We start from the raw sequence: 20583 nt of genomic DNA, 5'->3' as shown, positions 1-20583 counted from the left end.
AGTGCACGTTTGGTCCCTAACCTTTTTTTTGCACTCGGATCGTCCCTGTGGTTTGATTTTGTTGCGTTTTTCATCCCTATGGTTTGGTCAAAATTGCACGTTTGTTCCCTAAATTTATGTATGTAAGGGACAAAAAACGCAACAAAATATACTATAGGGACGATCCGAGTGCAAAAAAAAGTTAGGGACCAAACGTGCAATTTTGACCAAACCATAGGGACGATTTAAGTAATTTACTCTAAAAAAGTCATTATTGATATTTTGCTTAAATAATAAAACATACATTTTCACACCGGGTGATGAGTTGTCAAAGGAAGTGGTTGTGGCCTCGGAAGTCGCTGGAGAAAAGCTTTGGAGGTTGCCAATGGAGAAAAGTTATTGGGAATCCATGAAACCTGGAGTGGCTGATATGGTCAACACTGGTGGTCGTCAGGGTGGTTCTATTACTGCAGCTCTTTTCTTGAAGCAATTATCGTGTTTTCTCCAAATAATTTAAGGTTAATTGCAAAATTACATTTTTACCCTTTGTGCTAATCAGAAAGAACAAGTATTTTCATTTTAGATATTTGATTATTGGTCAAATAATTTTCATCAAGACAATCTAGTATTGCGTTTGTTATGTATTGGACTTTATCTTTATTATTATTATTATTTATTATTTATTATTATTATTATTATTATTATTATTATTATTATTATTATTATTATTATTATTATTATTATTAATGTACCAATTTTTTTTATAGCTTTATATGTATTTTTTTATACGTTCCCCGTGTTTTACGTGGGTCATAATCTAGTTCATTCTGAAAGAATATTATTGTTGACATTAATAACGAATTTAATTAGTTTCCATAAAAATGAATTATAAGTATGGATAGTATTTAATATACATATAATTAATACTAAATTCTTATTGGTGCATTCTAGCACACAGTAAATGTGAGAAACATTTGAACTTGCCTCTCTCTCTCTCTCTCTCTCTATATATATATATATATATATATATATATATATATATATATATATATATAATTTGATTATAATGGAGACAATGTCACCGATGGATGGAATAGGAAGAGTATTTCCACCATCTGTATGAATCTTGGAAATCTTGAGATTTCAATGTATTTATTTACATTGGTAAGGACATCAATATTATTTGTCATGTGATTGGAAGCACCCGAATCAAAGTATCAAGCATAAGATTTAGTTAAAATTTAACCTAGAAATCCCTAATGTGGAGAATGCAAAAATGATCATTTGTTGAATAGTTTTCAGGGATATGGATTGCGAACAAGCATGAGCATTGTGTCTGGAAAGTAGTATTTACAAAACTAGCAACAACATTTGTGGAGTCGACTAAAGCAAATCAGTATATGGTGTTTGATACTTCTTGAGGGCATAAGTAGGACAATCTTTGATGATATGGTCATCTTTTTTGCGACAATTGCAAATCTTTTTGGAACAATTTAAGGACATATCATTTGCAAGAAAACAATTAACACTATCCATGTCTTTTACTCTTGACTTACTTTGAGCTGCATATGGTATAGAAACAAGATTGGTTTCATCATGCTCCATGTTGGTTTGTATGTAAGTCATTAACAAATGAGGAATCATATCTTTCTGAAGACATGATGCTATAGAATAATGGACCAATAATTGAGCAAAATATTAATAGATGAAATTGGCCTAAAACTCAAATAATAAATAACTCAGGAAGTCACAACCGGGCTTTGATCTGATGCCATGACAAAAGAAAAAAGGAATGGAAGAGAGTGCTCTCAAAATTGTGTATTCTAATTATGAAGAGACTTCTTCTTACAACCTAATTACCAGCTAAATCTGAGATTAATATCAACTAACTACAACATATTACGAGGCCCAGATTCAGCAAATCAAAATATCATGCCGTATAAAGTCCTTCCATTTCATCTTTCCATATAAAATGCTGAACAAAATTTTCCATATATCGGTTGATTCCTTTGACAATAAGTACCCAAAGCAAATGTCTTTCGAAGTATGCTACATCTTTTTCAAGCAAACCAGAGTTTATTAACAAAAGTAAAAAATTAATCAAAATATATTACCTTTTTAATGTAATTCTCCTTATAAATCCGCATGAACATGGAGCCATGGAGGTTGTAGGAAAACATGTGGGAAGCATGGACATTCATCCTTAACTTTCATTTTCTATAGTTTTTTGTACATATAAAATTAAAGAATTCATTAATTAGTTTGTGGTTAGGTGGTCCACTTTAAAAACTATATTCATATTTCATTTAAATCTTCCATGGTTATATATGTAGCCGAATAGTGAATAATAAATAGTACATAGTAAACAATGAATAGTGAATTTGTTTGAAAAGTAAGTTTCACTTATTTTAAGAGTTTGGTGATAAATAACTTTTCACTATAATGTACTAATTGTATACATACTAACATACGTGACTTCAAGTCTTTTTTTGTAACGCCCCGATTCTCAGGTATTGCTTAAATATGAGTTATTGGGTTAAGCCCTACTCGACGAGTTGGTTGATCTACTCGTCTAGTAGCAGCGGGAAGGATCGTGTGTTAAGTAACCTACTCAACAAGTCCATATTGGGACTCGGCGAGTAGGAGCTGGCAGCTGAAACCCTAAATTCCAGGGTTGTGCACACCCTATTTAAGGGAACATAAACCTCTTTCACCCTCTTTGTAGTCTCTTAGCAAACCCTAATACGTGTGTGTGTGCCCATTGTGTGTTTGAAGCCTTGGAAGAGGATTTTTGGTGAAAAGAGCTAGGGAAAGCAAGTGGTTTGAAGTAAGAGCTTGGGGGAAATCCGGATCTACTCCGTTTGTCATCTCTTGGGAAGGTATCAAGCTGTTATCCTCCTTTCTATTTCGTTCTAGACCTCCTTGGTTGAAGATTAGGGTTCTTGGTTGGGTTATAAAGTCATTTCTTGGAGTATGAGCCAAGATCTGAAGTTGTAACTTCATATCTGAACTCTCTATAGATTGAAGGACCATAAAGTTCTTAGCCTTGGCAAGTTTAAGCCCCTCCCTAAGTGTAAAACCCCATTCCAAGCATAGTTTGGGCTTTTTGAGTCATTGGAGCCTTGCATCCACGTAAAGTTTGCAACTTTACATGGTAAGCATGCCTAAGGAAGTTGAATCTACAATTTAGGGCCTTGCCATGGCTTAAAAGTTGTCTGCATGATAAAAGGACTGAATGGACTCGGCGAGTCACATGAAGATGGCCGTGAACTCGACGAATTGGTTGAACAACTCGGCGAGTCCGATGAAGATCACCATAAGACTCGACGAGTTGAAGAACAACTCGGCGAGTCGGATGGGTTTCCTCTTGGATCTGTATGAGTGTGTATCCATCGAGTCGCAAGGAGGGAACTCGACGGGTGGCATTAAAAGTTCGAACGAGAATCAAAGGAACTCGACGAGTCACCCCGATGACTCAGCGAGTTGGATTGTACTGCAAGGAACTCGGTGAGTAGCCGATGGTACTCGGCGAGTTGGGGTCAACATGGACTGTTGACCTTGACTGAGGGCTTTGACCTTGACCAGGGGTTGACTAGTGGGTTATGGGGTACCTTAAAAGGTTAAGGACTTATGAGTATGACGTACTATGATGATAGGTGGTGGAGCCTGTGTCAAGTGGTCTGAGAGTTGGAGTTACCTTTCGTGTCGACATCTGCGAGGTGAGTTATCTTCACTATATCGATAGGGTCTACGACACCAAGGCCGACCCTTTAGTTGTGATTGTTATGGTATGCTACATGTGGTTATGATATATTAGATCGGTATCCAGATAGACAGTATGATGTCATGGATTGACATGTTAGTGACCTGGTTGGGTCGGTGTTTTGGTTATGAGAGATTACTATGATCGATGATCTACAAGATAGTTATATCTAATATTTGTACATGTACGGGTTGATGTGCTTATTGATCTGATTAGATCGGCGTCCTGGTAATTAGGAAAGTATTATGTTAGTGACCTGGTTTAGGTCGGTGTCCTGGTATATAGGATGATGGTATGTTAGTGACCGGATAGGTCGGTATCCTGGTTAGGATGTTGTTATGCCTTATGATCTGCTAGATCTACTTGTTTGTCTATGGACTGTTATGTGATTACCTGTTATATGTGCACATGGTTATTTTCTTGTGGTTGGGTTGAGGCGGTCCTGCTTTGTGCTGAAGGCCAATATACCCAATAAGCGATTCGGGAAGACTGTAGGCCCACGTGGCAGACCAGTCATGTCGAAGGCTCGGGATAGTTTCAGACAGACTGCAGGCCCGACAGGGTGTTCCAGTCAGGCCGATGGCCCAGTATGCATGTTGATTGATTAATTATTACTAATATGATATTATTATTTTAGGGGTAGCTCACTAAGCCCAATAAGCTGAAAACTGTAAGCCCTCCGGCTTACAGTTTTCAGCTTATTGTTTCAGGTACTTTAGGAGGTCATGGAAAGGCGAAGGCGTGACCGTACCGCTCCTCATCCTTATGTTATGATTTTTGGGACACTCTGATGGGAAATGATTTGAAAACATTTTGTAAACAATGTTATATGGTTTTTATTTATGATTTAAAAAGATTAAATTTGGCGTAAAATTTATGGTTATTACATTTTTTCTTCACAACTACTAAATTTGATCTTCTAAATTTCGAATCATTTCTTTGCAAAGAAGACGAATGAAAGGGATAGAACTCTACGTACAGGTAATATTTTTACAAGTATATATTTAGATATTGGTAATGATTTGTATTATGTGTGCTTGAGTGTATACAATCCATTCATTTGTTGGTCCAATCCCGTTATAGATTCTAAAATAAAACTTAAATAATGAATCCATTATGCCTCTTCGTTTTACTTGTCTGATCTCAAAATATAGCCATGAATATGGATTTGTATAAGAACATCAAAAAGTGGTCAGCGACGGACGCAGGAATACATAGTAGGTGTTGCCGGGATGAATATGTGTTGTCGATACATGAAAAATAGTTTAAAAAAATCGAAAAATCAAAAAATTTTACATTGCGGCCAGAAAAGTTAAGGGTTGCCAGTGCCACACCGGGAACCCTTAAAACTATCCCTGAAAGTGGCTATAGTTTACTTTTTGCATATTAACTTTTGTATGTGTGTGTGTTGATGCTTTCTTCTGTGTATATTGTAACATGGCACGATAAAAACAACCTATATTTCGGTCTTAAAATGAAAACGATATTTATAAGGCTTGGACGGTGTTGACGAGGGAAATGGTGATTGAAACTTTTCCTCTCAGTTGAACACCGCACTTTGAGTGAGAGAAAGGTGGTGAGGGAGCTCATTCCCTCACTCTCTCTCCTATTCCTATTGATCAACTTTTTTTTATTTTTTTTTTTAATATCTTATTAAATTGTATATCTTCTAAAAATTATAAAAAAAATATATATCAAAACTCATGGTTTTTAATTTCCTAATATTTATAGAAAATATATTTAAGAAAAATAGTAAGAAAATTTTTCCATCTATTTGTTTAGGTAAGTTTAGGTAAAGAAAAGAAAAATGAGGGAAATGATATTAAAAATAAGAGAATTTGCCACCCACACCTCCCTCATGTCTATTTGCTACCACGAATCTAGATAACGTTGAAATCTATTTGTAACTACATCTATTTGCTACCACGAATCTGGATAACGTTAGAAATCTATTTGTAACTACTCTCTCTCTCTCTCTCTCTCTCTCTCTCTCTCTCTCTCTCTCTCATTTTGTTAACAGTGAAAATGGCCGAAGCTTTAGTCACTATTGCTGCGGAGGGGATACTGAAAAAGGTGTTGACTATCGCTGCCAGCGAAATCGCCACTGCTTGGAATTACGAAGAAAAGCTCAACAGCCTCCACCAAAAATTGGAGCTGATTCGGGCCAGATTGCGCGATGCAGAGAAACGAAAGGAAACAGAGGCTGTGAGGGCGTGGTTGAAACAACTAAAAGAAGCAGTGGTCAAAGCTGACGATGTGTTGGACGAGGTTGATTATGAAATTTTAAGGCGTCAGATAAGGAAACAAGATCAGGTGGCAAGAAAGGTATCGTGTCTTCCAAGCTTAAAAAAGCTTTCATTTCGTAATGAAATTGGTCATAAAATCGAAAAAATCAATGAAGACTTGGATGAAATATTTAAAAATGCAAACGGTTTACAACTACAAATTGATCAACAGCCTGCTGGCACTGTTCCAGATCCGGATCGGGAGACTGTTCCAGATCTAGATCGGGAGACTGTACCTTATCCAGAAAAATTCCAAATTTTTGGGAGGGATGATGAGAAACAACGAATCGTAGAGCTATTAACCGAGTCAAGAAAGGAAGAAGAACTTACAATTTTGCCCATTGTGGGAATGGGTGGTATTGGGAAGACAGCTTTGGCGAAGTTGGTTTACAATGACGAAAAAATCGAGCAGTATTTTGATGTGAGAAAATGGTTGTGTGTGTCGGTTAAAGTTAGCATCGTCAAACTTCTCGAAATGATCTACGAATCTGTTGCTGGCAAGGAACCTCAGTTGCACACTAAGGTCTATTTAATTGATAGTCTTAAAGAGCTGTTGGGATCAAAAAGATATCTGCTTGTCTTGGATGATGTTTGGGTCGAAGAGAGGCAATATTGGGAAGATTTTAGGAAAGAAATGCTATATGTAAACTCACAAAATGGAAGTGGCATTCTTATCACTACACGAAAACTTGCAATCGGAACTCATGATATGATCAGGGATTCGTGTAATCTAGAAGGTCTTTCCAATGATGAGTGTTGGTCAATCTTTAGAGGAAGAGCATTTGTGCCAGGAAAATCACCGCCTCCAGAACTAGAAGCGATAGGGCGTGAGATTGTGAAAAAATGTTGTGGTTTACCATTGTTATTAAATGTAATAGGTGGCATGTTGGCAAATGACACTGATCCAGAGAAGTGGTTGTCCATCAAAACCAACAATGTTTGGGATATAGAAGAAGGGAATAAAGTTCAAAGGATCTTGGAACTGAGCTTTGATAATCTCCCCAATTCTACAGTCAAGCAATGTTTTCTATATTGTTCCATCTTTAAGAAAGACAAGGTCATGAAAAGGGAAAAACTGGTCAGACTTTGGATGGCTTTAGGGTTGGTTCATGAGGAAAAAAACAAGGAGATGGAGGATGTCGGAAATGATGTTTTTCAGATTTTGGTAAGTAATTCGTTGTTCCAAGATGTTCAAAGGGATAAGTATGGTCACATCACTCATTGTAGCATGCATGATCTGGTGCATGACCTTTCATTATCACTTTCAAATCATGAAAGCCGATGTCTGGTGGATGCAACTAATGATGATATTGCACGTATCCCTCATGTTAAACATCTCTCTTTTTACCAAGAACTGATCGAGGATGATGAATTCAAATCCAAGGTTTCTATGTTCATTGAAAGGAAGCCGGTAGCTAGAACTTTGCATACATTGTTCATCGAAGCTGAAATTGAGAAGAAATTTTCATTTCAACAATTCAAGTGCATACGAGTCCTAAAACTCAAAGGTTATAAAAGAAGGAAGTTAGACGATTCAATTGGAGGGTTGGTGCATCTCAGGTATCTAGATTTGACACAGACGATTATCCGTGTTCTTCCTAAATCTATTGGTAAATTATACCACTTGCAAACTCTGAAGTTGCCTGAAGACATTAAGCAGTTTCCGGAAACCATGAGAAATTTGATATGCCTGCGATATCTAATGTGTTACACAATCATTCCGGTCAATATCTTGGGGCAGTTGATTGATCTTCGAAAACTGTCTTCTGTCAGAGTGGTTGGAAGGAAGGGACATGGTATTGAAGAGCTACGCAATTTGAATAACCTTACTGGAACGCTCCGTATTTTCGATCTAGAAAATGTAGAGAGCAAAGAGGATGCTGTCAAGGCAGATTTATCTAGAAAGAAAAACTTATACAATATTGAATTCAATTGGAGTAGGAACCATAATGAAGATGCCAACCGAAACAGCAAGGATGTATTGGAAGGCTTGCAACCCCCTAGAGATGTGAAAAAGTTGATATTTAACAATTTTTCAGGTGATAATTTTGCAGAATGGGTAACGAAGATGGCAATCCATATTGAAGGGAAATGGACACCCCTTGACAAGCTCGTGGAGATCAAATTATCTGGATGTAGGCGCTGCCTCTCTCTTCCAACGCTTGAGCACCTGCCTCATCTTCGGGATCTGGTGTTGAAGGATATGGACAGCTTGACAAGCTTAAGGAGTACTTCCGATGTTACCGGATCTACGAAGCCTTTATCTCCATCGTTGAGATCTCTCACACTACGGAATATGGAAAGACTTGAAAAGTGGATAGATGGAGCAACCAACAGCTCAAAAATGATTTCTCCTGTCCTTGATAGGTTGGTGATTATTGATTGCCCAAAGATTATTCTCTTAGATGAATGCAATCCCCATCCTCTTGTTTCCTTAAGGATATGGGACTGCACAGGTCTGGAGTCCATTAAGAGCATACAAGGTCTTACATCTCTTGAATTTTTATATATCAGTAAATGCCCTAGTCTTTTAGGAATACCCAATTTGCCCAACCAGTGTCATTCTTTGAAGACTTTGTTTATTGCCCATTGCGAAAAGCTGACTTCCTTCCCTCAAGAAATGTTCGACTGTTTTGCCTTCTTAAATGACTTGTCACTTGGTCCGTTCTCAAAGGAGCTGGATTCTTTCCCGAGTCTCCAAGGCATCCAGAAGTTAAGGAACCACCTTCACTCGTTAACATTATACGGTGACCATCATTGGGAGTCAATGCCAGAAGAAATACAACACCTCACCTCACTGACTTCATTAACCATAAGTAAATTCAGAATGCGAGAACTGCCCAAGTGGTTAAAAAACATGTCATCTATCCGAAAATTATATTTCTATGGTTGCGAAGGGCTGAATAAAGAAATATTTAGACAGGGAGCACCGCGTGAAGCAACTTATGTCGAACTAAATTATCAAAGGTGTTAATTATGTTGTATCACTCATTCCTCCTGTTACTAACTAATAAACTCTGTTTTCACTTTCACCTCCCTTGTGATCCAATTGGTACTGAAACATTTGTCTTGTTCAATAAGAGAAGTGCAAAAGATATGTAAAAGTCCAAACATTAGTTCTATAAATTTGATACTTACACTTTATACTAAATTACTAAATATCTCAAAACTCCTCTCACTTATTCCTTACAACTATTGACTTTTATTTGCAATTGCTGGACCAATTTTTCAACATTCAGTAGTGCTTAGTATTTTTTTTCATAGAGAGTTCATCATTGGACCAGTTCATTGGATAATGGTTCTCGTTCATTGTAACTGATTTCTACTAGACTACTAATATGTTTAATTGCAATATATGATTTCAAAATTTCTCATCCTTCTTTGACTTGATCTGCATAAACCATCGGTATAATGTTCCTTAGGATTATACACTTATCAATACTGTCAATATTTCTAATTTTAATTGCGTATTAAATTTAATATCTTATAAACACAAATAACAGTACTCAAGATGTAATGTTTAAACTGGCTGGTTAAGAATCTATTGCATGGTATTGGACTTAGCACTCCTAGGAAATGGATCTGTTCGGATTGAGTATAATTTATTACTATTTATAATTTAATAACAGTGAACTGTTTTTCTTGATTTCCAATTGATGAATAAGGAAAATGGAAAAAGATTCAACTTCGTTTTCAGTTGGACAATAAAACAGATAGCTAAATGTTGCTAGTGACTACGGTTAGTGATGAAAAAAAAACAAACTTTATTTTATCATCATTACCCATGAAAACACCAAATTTCAAGGAAACACAACAAACCAAATACCAAAAAATTAAAAATAAATAAAAATTAAACAAAAACTAAAACAAAAATTTGTCAACCAAAATCAACATGTAGTGTTGCATTTATTCCAAAACATGAGCGACAGCAAACACATACAAATTAACCACACAAAGGTTAAACACTTGTAAGGTTGTACCCCTACACATGTATGGTTTTGATTTACCTTTGTGTGGTTAATTGGTAAGTCTATGTCGTCCCCACTTTTTTTTAGAATACATACAACACTACATATTGATTTTGATTGACATTTTTGTTTATGTTTCATTTTGGTGCAGTTTTTCCCTTTATAAAAACTGCATGGTTCGGTTTTTCATGTAGATTGGTTTTCAGTTTTTGAATGCAGTTCGATATCTAGTTGTTGCGGTTCGGTTTTTAAACTGCATATATGTGGTTCGATTTTTTTTTCAGGGTTCAGTTTTTAAAAACCATGCACCATTGTTAATTTGTTATTTGCTTTAACTATCCAAAAACAAAGTGTTTCTTAGAAGCAATTACAACTATTAGCAACTATCCAATGATTTCAATTAGCCATTGCAACTATCAGTCAACTATCCAACACATATCGATTATCAACCATGAAAACTATAAAATCTATTTAACCAAATAATCGATAATATTGCTAAAGAATGACTAATGTTATTACTCTTTATAGATTAGTGAACTAAATAACCAACCATGAAAACTATGAGCAAGTAGCATACAAACGATCAGACCAAATTTTATATAAATGATGTACCTCTCTACTTAACAACCTTCAACTATTTAATCCTACAACTTTATACCAATTAGTTTCAACATAGGTTGTATTCACTCCACCTGCCAATAATATATGAATGTTTGTATGGCATTGATTCAATAAACCAACTTTGTTAAACTAAACAAAAACAAAAGTACATTTCAATCTCAATTCCAATATGAACTAGTAGCATAAGCTGGAATATCTTGCTCGTGTCTTATAGAAAATTGTCAAATTACTTTTTATCATTTTTTTTTTATAATTGTCATTTAATATTTATACCTTATCTGGATGGAATCAATGTTTCAAGTTGTTATTACCAGGTTTCATGAGCAGAAAACTAGAAATTAAGAGCGTTTTTCCTATAGTTACAACCTAAACAAAAGTTTAAATCTCGAAATAAGGTTTTCTTTATATGGAGAAAAAAAAATGTTAAAAAAAAACACAAAAGTTGAAATCTCGAAACAAGGTTTCCTTTATATGAAAAAAAAACGTAGCTTCTAAGCAACCAACAATGGCCAGAACACATTAGATTATATGAAGCCATGATTCAAGTTATTATAAATTTATGCTGCAAAATTGTTAAACTATAGCATAAACTGGTATCAGCATGAAAAATGGCTACCTAGATAGGGAGTTTTTAACATGAAAAATGGCTACCTAGATAGGGAGTTTTTAACATCAGGGTAGTAGTTATAAAACTTATATACCAAAGTCTTGTACTTTTAAATTTATTTACAAAAGTACCGTATTTTCTGATTTATTTAATTTAATTTAATATTATAAAGTATAATGGACCCACTTTTACAAAACAGAGAAATAACCATGGCTGTGCTATTGCTGCTTCCTCTTCCTATCTTTATTGTCATCGGACGTCGAGATACAAAAATCATCTACGTCGTTCTTATTCTTAGGTGGTTTTGCTTTTCATTGGTTTTTACGACGATCTTTCTCCGATACCGGCGAGTTTCCTCCGTTATAGGCCATGGTGGATGGCTCTTCTTGTTAAACACAGTTTCCTATTTTTATGGTGTTATCAAGATTCAAAAACATGAAGCAGGCGGCATGAAAAGAAAGTGAAAGATACAAAGAGTGAGATCGACATTGCCATTGCTTAAATCGCGCAGTTGATGGAATATGGATCAACACACCACCGACTTTCTTCTCTCCAACCAACCACCATCGACTTCCCACTCAGTCAAATTCCATCTGTGATCCTCATATCTCTCCCAATGTTTCAGACGCATGTGGGAACATATACCAACTGTTTCGCCAACAGCGACAATAATTGTTTGTCGCAACTGTGGTTGAAGGTCGTCGGCAATGTCATCGATCCGTCACCATTTGGGGATCCCGTCTACTGTTATATCATATCCTGTAGGCATACTCGACGCTGACGACATGCAATCTGGCATCTTACTCCGAGTATTTAAACCACGTACCGGAAAAGGTTGACTTGGTAGGACTCTTTGTTTGCTCTATCAAGAGTAAATTCGACCAAGGTGGTTGGAGGGATAGCGCACTGCCATTGAAACTCTATGGTTCCATATGTAGTCGCGTGTGACTCTAAGATATCAATGGAAGAAAGATTGTGACCCAAAATGCATCCGGAGAAGCTGGGAGAGACGAGGGTGGAGTTTGACCGGCTGGGTTGGAGAAGAAGACGGAGGTGGGTGGGGGAAGAGCGTCGGCGTTAGATATTATTAATCGGAGGGCGTAGAAAAGAAGAAGTGAAGAAACGTGGGTCTACTTGATATTTGTTTATTGTTAATTAAAAATTATATTTGTTTTCCATCTTTTGGTAAATAATTTTAAAAGCACATCGTTTTGGTAAATATTTTTTCAAGTTGCCAACATGATCCTGATCCTCACTAGCTACTATTAAACATGAAATAGAGTACGGTTGTTTTAGGGTATAGAATACGGAAAAATGAGAGTAGTCGAAGGGGGCGTATTAGATTTGATTACATACGGTTAAAGAACCCTACTCTATCTCTCAAATTTGATTAAACCATACCAAATATAATACAACTATACCACATATATAATACAACTATTTACAACCGTACTATATTACACCCAAAAAGAGTACTATATTACACCCAAAAAGAAATCAAATGCCTTAATTCCAACGTTCTTATCGTATGCCTCTTTTGGGGCGGTATCTTCCATGATCTTTTCCTAACCATATAAAATTATCTAAACACCAAACCAAACAAATCAAATCAAATCACATGCCTATAATATGAATAAGCTACAATACAAATACAATAGTATTGGTATCAAATAGAAATTATTAGAAAATTGGTTGGGTTGGGTTACCTTATCAGTTATTCTTTAGCTTTGGTGGAATGCATAAAAAAAGGCCTTCTCATCACTTGTGTTATAGTCTCCACTGTCCAATTTCGGGTCATGTTGTTTCATAATGGATCTAGAACATATAATAAGCAGTTAGAGTTTTAAAATAGATAGAAAAACAAAAGTAGTTAAAGAAAGCTACCTTTGGATTTGCATGATTTTCAAACTATTGAAGAATGTATGCATTTTGTGTTTTAGCCAATATCTCCTAAGCCTTCATGTAGCATTCAGACCCTGACCCTGACCCTGACCCTGACCCTGACCCTGACCCTGACTCTGACTCTGACTCTGACTCTGACTCTGACTTCTGTAGAAATGGGGCAGGGAAGGATGGTCCAAAAAGAAAGGGGTTTGCGGTCAAGTACTTATATATAGGATTGTGTTTACTGCCTTAATGGGCCAAGGCCTTGGGATTTCGGCCAAATGGTTTGTGATTTCAGTCCTTAGCAAACCGAAAACACTTATGTGAACCTATTCCAAAACCGTAAACCCTTTTTATAAAGATTCCTTAGACCGAAATCAATTTGTTCTAAAATCTTAGGACCGAAAACACATATATGGGGTGTTTATTTGTGGTTTAAACCTTAGTCTTTTAACTTATGTTAATTTATACTTGCTTAACACAACATAGGTTTTAATTTACACTTAGTTACTAATTTATAAACAAGCCCCTTAGGCTATAGATGATACAATGCGACAAGGATTGCAATGTGGTTTTACTTGAACTTGGTTAGGGTTTAAGCTTTGCTAGTTCTAAAATTTCCCAGTTGTGACGCTGGACATATAAAGAATACTGAAATCCGACTTCGTATGAATAAGTTATGGTTATTCGAAGTTGCATAATTAAACTCGCACGACTTTACATATTGTAAAAAGTAAATTTTTGATAAATTACTTTTTTAGCCCAAGTGGTCTAAACGAAAGTCATAGTATTCGTTAAACCAAAAGTATGCATGTAGAGAACGTCTAAATCTGACTTCGTTAGAGGAAGTTATGATTTTTCTATAGTAGTATATAACATAGAAATCAAATAATAGATCGGTTGATTTTTAGCCGAAACAATCTAAATGAGAATCTAAGATCTCATTAATAAGAGTCGATCGATATAAAGACAGTCGAGAATGGATATCAGATGAGAGTTATGAATTTTTAACGAACTTTAACAGTCTAAGCCTGTTAAAATATATATTTAAAAATAAATTCAAAATTAGTCGACGGAGTCTAAACAAATGTACGCGTGTATATAAAGAATGTCAAAAATAGAGCTCGTATGCGAAAGTTATGAATTTTTGAAGATTGAAGTTCTACCTGCATTTTTGCTTGATGCCCACACCACTATGTTGGGCGTAACTCGCAATTATGCAGGGCATACTCCTTCCCAGAAGCCTATAAATAAGTGTGAAAACCCCTCATTTGCTCACATTTTGCAAACCAATTTCCTCCTAGACTTCTTTCTTCTTTAGTCCAAGTCCTTCTAGTCCTTAGGGGTGTTTAGCAATGCTCTAGGTATCAAAGAGCCGACAAATAGAAGCTCTCGAGTCGGAATTCTGCTAGCTCAATTCCCGACTTTTCACTAAAAATCTTTGTAAGCTAAGCCACACTTATATTACTTCAAGTGTAACTTGTATTTTGTAACACCCCGTTTATTAAATGAATAAATAAATTAATTATTGAATGTATAATAGCCGTAAAATCAATAATTATATAGCAAGGTGTTGGTCTCGAGGAGCTAACTTTCATAATTTAAAAGTTGGGGGTTAAAAGTGTAAGTTACGGATCGGTTTTATAAATATTGTGAAAGCAGGGACTATTTAGTAAATTATTGGGACTTAATTTCAAGAGAGTTTGGAAGCTAAGGGCTGAGTGGTAACATATGGACTTCATTTGGAAGTAATTTGTAGAGGAAGGGTTGTTTGGTAGCTGTTGGATTTATAATGAAAAGAGTTACAAGGACAGAGTGTAATGGGTAAATATGAGAACTGTTTTGATAAGATTTTTATGGAGAGGGACTATTCTTGGAATTATGGAAATTTGTTTAAGGGGACCGGGTATATAACCCGTTACCCTTATGGGAACCCTAACCCTAATAGAAGTAATCAGCCGCCACTCCACCCTTCTGCCTCCCACCACCAACTGCCACCCTACCCCCTCGCTTATCCAACCACCGAGCCACCGTTGTGCCATTCCATTGAAGACAAAATCCACCATTAGACGTCATGGAAGCGGGAGATCAGAAGTAACTCTTTGGGCGTCACTGTTACCATTTCTAGTGGAGGCCGCCACCCTCTTCGCATCTTCTTCTGTTCCGCCACAATCCTTCTTCGCTTCTTCCATTAGCCGCCATAAGCACTGCTATAGCGTTGTTGTTCTGTCGCAACTATCCCCCGAGCCATTGTTGCCGCCGCTGGCCTCAACCACCGCTTCCACTAACTTCAACACCACCAGCCGCCAAGTCAGTGGCTGAGGGCTGTTGTTTTGCATCATGTATCGCATGTGTTGAATGTTGATGGGAAAAAGATCAAGGGAAGCCGTCGCCACCACCTTGAGGTGGTGGTTGTCATCGCAAAACACTACTGTTATCGCCTTCCCGTTCCTGGCGTCGTCGTACGCTGCTAGGTCGATGGCTGGGTCCACCTTGCAATCAGAAGCATGTATGTGTGTGTCTATTTCAGTGGAGAGGAGTGTGGGTGTTTATTTAGCCGGAAAAGCCACCACCACCACCATGAGGTGGTGGCTGCCACCATCTGCCACCGCCAGCCACCACAAGGGTGGTTGTGTGTATGTGTGTGTTTAGCTTAGTGTATGTATTTATTTTGGAAATTTCATTGTAAAACTGTAATCGTGTCGGAATAATAAAAAGAAACTCATAACCACCACCGTGAGGTGGTGTCTGCCGCCTCCTACCACAACCAGTCGCCTGTTGGGTGACGGTGTGCTTTGCATGTGTTTGGAGTGCTTGGACAAATGGACTAGAACCATAACCGCCGTGGTAAGCCGTCGCCAACCACCACTACCCGAGGTGGTAGTGGGTGGTTCCCAACTTAGGAAAACCCTAATTGTCCTAATGAAACCCTAATGGGCCTAAGGACTTAGTTTTGGGCTAAGATTGGGTTGGAAACCCTAATTAGGGTTTAGAATACCCTAATTTTGGATTTATGGGTTTTGGATTGTCAGGACCCACATTTGGGACAACCAGATTGGGGTTATATATTAAGCCTGATCACACCATATGATTTATCTTGTAGATTGATGGACTTAATGGATTAAGTCCTTAATGGGTTAAGTAAGAAACACTTAACCCTGATTGTCATTTTATGTAAAGACCCTAATCTTGCTTGGGCCTTCCTATTGGGTTTTGGTAATTGGGCCAGTAATGGTCTATCCAAGAATAATCATATGGATTAGAATATTTAGATGGGCTTTAGGGGAAGGCCCAGATGAGGGTTTGGGCCCAATTTGGATAATTGGGCCATAGATGGGCCATAGTTTGGGTCTTGATGATTATATGATATTGGGCCATTAGAATGCCAAATGTTTGGACTGGAATAAATAGTTGGGCCTTAGGGTAATACCATGTAAAGGGTTGGGCCCAGTTGGGAAAATCGGGCCATATATTGGGCTTTGATTCCTAGTTTGACTTTTGGGCCTTTGGATTGAGCCTTAGGCTTGAATAAAGCTAAGTTAGGGGTAAAATAGTGTTTTACCCCAAGTATGGACTTATGTTTATGTGTTGGAACCCAATTATTAATTGGGTGTTATTTTGATGTTGACAGTTCGAGAATCTGTCATCCAACAGCTAGAGTTTTGTCTGCGGGCCTTCAGCAGTGTGAGATGAGTTTCCTTTAGTAGTAACGGGTCTAAGGCACCAAGGTCGGCCCGTATATGTGATATGTTAGTAGGTGAATGTGGGCGGGGCCCGTGTCTCATTATCATCAGAGTATAGATATCGGTCAGATTGTTGGATTGCTATACTTGTTATTTGTGTGATACTTGTATATGTTTGCTTATGCATGTGAGTGTGGGCGGGGACTGAATCTCGTAGCATCATATTATGGATATGTCATTTTTTTGATAGAATTAGATATACTGGTTCTCTATGTGATACTTTTATGCATGCTAGATAGCGGAGTGTGGGCGGGGCCCGAATCTCCTAGACAACAAAGTATGGGCAGGGACCGAATCTCCTAGACAGAGGAGTGTGGGTGAGGCCCGAATATCCTAAACAACAAAGTGTGGGCGGGGCCCGAATCTCCATGAGTATAGGCAAGGACCATATCTCCTAGTTGCATGTTATGTGTATGGTATGGTAGTTGGGGGGACTCACTAAGCTTCGTGCTTACAGTTTTCAGTTTTGGTTTCAGGTATTTCGGTTTTCAAAAGAGGAGCTCGGGATGATTGCAATGCACACACCATTTGTTCAGCCTAGGATGTTTATACTCTGATATGTTTGATAGATGTTATGATATTTTGAGATACATGATTTATGATTTTTTATATGTGGAATGATAATTATGGTTTTATTAATGCTTTTAAACGAAATTTTTAGATTGTATCTTTGGGATGTTTCAAGTTGGTATCATAGCCTTGGCTTGAGGGATTCGGGCACATCCTTGGGTGTGTCTGAACTCAAACCAAGGACTTGGTATGAAAATTTTCAAGGAAAAATCATTTTTGAAAAAGAATTTTGAAAAGATAAAGGAATTTCCAAAAAGAGAAAAGGGTGTGGTGCATACAATCAGCCGAGCTCAAGTAAGTACTCTCAAATTACCCATACAAGTTTATGTTATGATATGTTATGAGAACAGCATGCTAGATTATGGCTAAGGATCTAGGAAGGATGCCTTATGTTCCTGTTATATGTGTATCAACTTTATGAATTGCATGCTAGTACATATTAGTCAATATGATGGCCTGATTAGTATATGCTTGATTGTGTTTACTCAATGCTCGAATGTTGCTTGCTTTGGGCTTTTAGGAGTTCTAGTTGTCTTTTACTAACTAGTAAACGAATATGTTAAGTTACATATTGCGAGGACTAAATAATTTTAGAAGGTTATGTCTAGCTCTATTTTGCAGCTCTTGTTTGAGTCCAACCATTGTAGGGTAGGATCTCTCATTCGAAGAATTATATAGTCTGAGTGATATGTAATGGTATTCGCGAGCTAGTTAGGAGGGGATAGCAGGGATTTCGTATGCAGTTGATGGCGGAGAGTGGGTTGGCGATTACCCTAGGGCAAGCCTAGGATGAGAGTAGCGTGTGAAGTAGTAGTAGTAGAAAGGACCTGGTGAAGTCAAGGTAGTACTTGAGGAAAGTACAGATAGATGTGGAAGGTAGTATGGGCGTGTACTACTTAAAGCATAGGATCCGTACTCAAATCAAGGAGGGCTGAGATAAAGTCGGGGAACTCGGAGTGTGTAAGATCCCTCGAGTTATGATGAGTATTTTGATGGTTGTTATGGATGCTTCGAGCACGATGGCGCTACATGATAGGCCAGTTAGCAATACAGATGCCAGTAAAGGGATCTGGTTCGGGCTCGAGATTCAGGCAGCTTGATGATCAGAGGTGGGTTATACACCTTGTATTTAGAAGAGTTCAATACAGAATCAGACCGTTGTGGAGGTTTCGCGAGCCGTACGCGAGAAGTTACCCGCCATCTTTGGGTGTGTCGCTGATAGGGTGATCGCTAAGTTCTAGGGTCGGATAGGAGTTGTTCAGATGGTCGATAGGGTAGTCGGGGTAACTCGAGAACATGAGATTGGTTTAGATAGGCAGACGGGATAGAGGAAACGAGATCATGGTCTGAGATGGCGACCTACGCAGTCAGATGCGACTGCAACTAGTATCAGAGACCCGTGGGGTCGTATTGATTGAATGAAAGATGAACCAGGCAGCTCAGTGCATCAGTCAATTCAGTTCTTCAAACAGTTAGTGCATCAGTCAGTTCAGAACTGTAGGCAGTTCAATGCCTCAGCTAGTTCAGTGCTCCGGGCAGTTAGTGCTTCAGTCAGTTCAGTGTTGTAGGTAGTTCAGTGCTTCAGCAAGTACAATGTTTCAGGCAGCTCAGTGCATCAGTCAGCTCCGTGCTTCAGGTAGTTAGTGCTTCAGTCAGTTCAGTGTTGTAGGCAGTTCAGTGCTTTAGTCAGTGTTAGTGGTTGGGATATATCTTCAAGAGATGTAATATGCCATTTGCATACCGTGGATCATTAGTGGTTAATAGAAGGTTGCTCCCTATTGGCGGGAAAAGATCGCTCAGTATTATCTTGGTTTGTGGAAGGGATCGGTTCAAGGGTACTATGTAGAAGGTCTGCAGTCAGGGTTCAACAGGCTGGGTATCCAGCATCAACAAGATTCGGTTGTCTCAGTAACCATTATTGATCGGCTGGTAATGGAGCACTAGTTGTGTAACGTACACGTTTTGAAATCGTGTTTTGTAAATGTTAAATGTAAATAATATTATGAAATATTATGTAATATTGAGTATTGAGTTCTAACAAGATATTTTTTACTAGAATTGAAGTAAAACTATGTTTAGAATTACTCGAAAAATTATAAGATTCCAATCTAATATTAAAATTTAACGAAAATATAAAATTTGAAATAAGTAAAATTTTATTATTGAAAGTTGTATAGAATCCCGTTAGAAACATTTAGGCGAAAACCTCATCGAAATTCGAGTTATAACAAAGAAGTTATGACCAATCGAAGTTTCGCGACAGAACCGGCACGACGTCGTATAGCGTAAAAAGTGAGTTTTCCATAAACTACTTTTTAGCCTTAGTAATCTAAATGAAAGACATAGTATTCGTTAAATCGATAACTTTCATAAAAAAAGAACGTCTAAATCTGACTTCGTATGAGGAAGTTATGATTTTTCTAAGTTTCGGTATAGCCGTAGACAGCTAAAAACTCGAAATAAAGATCAAGTGATTTTTAGCCGACACAACCTAAAGGAGAATTGAAGGTCTCGTTAATAGTAGTACAACGGTAAAAAGACAGACAAAAACAGACATCGGATGAAGAAGTTATGAAAATTTAACGGACTTTTCATGTCCCGGCCCGTTAAAAATATAATATAATATAATATTAAAAATAAATTCAAAATTAGCCAACGGAGCTCGTATGCGAAAGATATGGATTTTTGAAGTTCGGAGCACAAACTTCGAGAATTTGATTGCATTCACGATGTGGACTCAATGAACAACGCGTTTCGAGCCTAGATGACACACGGCAAGCCTAGGGGATGACCAATATCAAAGTCATGACATGAACATACATGGTTCACAACGTGAGAGTCGATTTTCCAGCCTATAAATAGAAATCTAGCCATCCGGGTTTATGTTACAAATTTCACACATTTACTCCCTCTACTTCCTCTAAATTTACCCTATCAGCCCCTGAAGTCCCAGTATCAATCCCGACACCCGAAGCAAGTCCCGACACCCCGAAGTCCACGAGAAAATCATATTTTCTAGTCGAAACTTTGCCCAAGTAAGGCCCGGTTTTCAATTAAAATCCCCGGTTTCGTCATAGAAAGTCATATTCAGAGCCGAAGTGCTATCCCAATTAATATTTTAACCCCCGGTTATTTCAAGGTGAGTTCAATATATAGGAACAAT

General features: G+C 37.5%; 1 protein-coding gene and 1 pseudogene across 1 annotated transcript; both read left to right on the top strand.

Annotated features, from left to right (window-relative positions):
• The window catches only part of LOC145089338 (leucine aminopeptidase 2, chloroplastic-like), a 29355-nt pseudogene extending 28859 nt beyond the window's left edge, over positions 1–496 (top strand).
• A 5176-nt stretch (positions 497–5672) lies between these two features.
• Positions 5673–9138, top strand: LOC145086409 (putative disease resistance protein RGA3). The gene has a single exon (XM_079024159.1). The coding sequence runs from the start codon at positions 5768–5770 to the stop codon at positions 8999–9001; it is 3234 nt and encodes a 1077-aa protein (XP_078880285.1). The 5' UTR covers positions 5673–5767; the 3' UTR covers positions 9002–9138.
• The last annotated feature ends 11445 nt before the right edge of the window (positions 9139–20583 follow it).

This window comes from Lactuca serriola, chromosome 2 (genome assembly GCF_051521515.1).
Source record: "Lactuca serriola cultivar US96UC23 chromosome 2, Lser_US96UC23_V15, whole genome shotgun sequence".
In the NCBI taxonomy this organism is placed as follows: domain Eukaryota; kingdom Viridiplantae; phylum Streptophyta; class Magnoliopsida; order Asterales; family Asteraceae; genus Lactuca; species Lactuca serriola.
The sequence above is the reverse complement of the archived record's forward strand: the minus strand, read 5'-3'. Positions and strand labels throughout refer to the sequence as shown.

Coding starts and splice junctions, on each gene's coding strand:
- LOC145086409 (XM_079024159.1), top strand. CDS start 5,768: ATGGCCGAAGCTTTAGTCACTATTGCTGCGGAGGGGATACTGAAAAAG.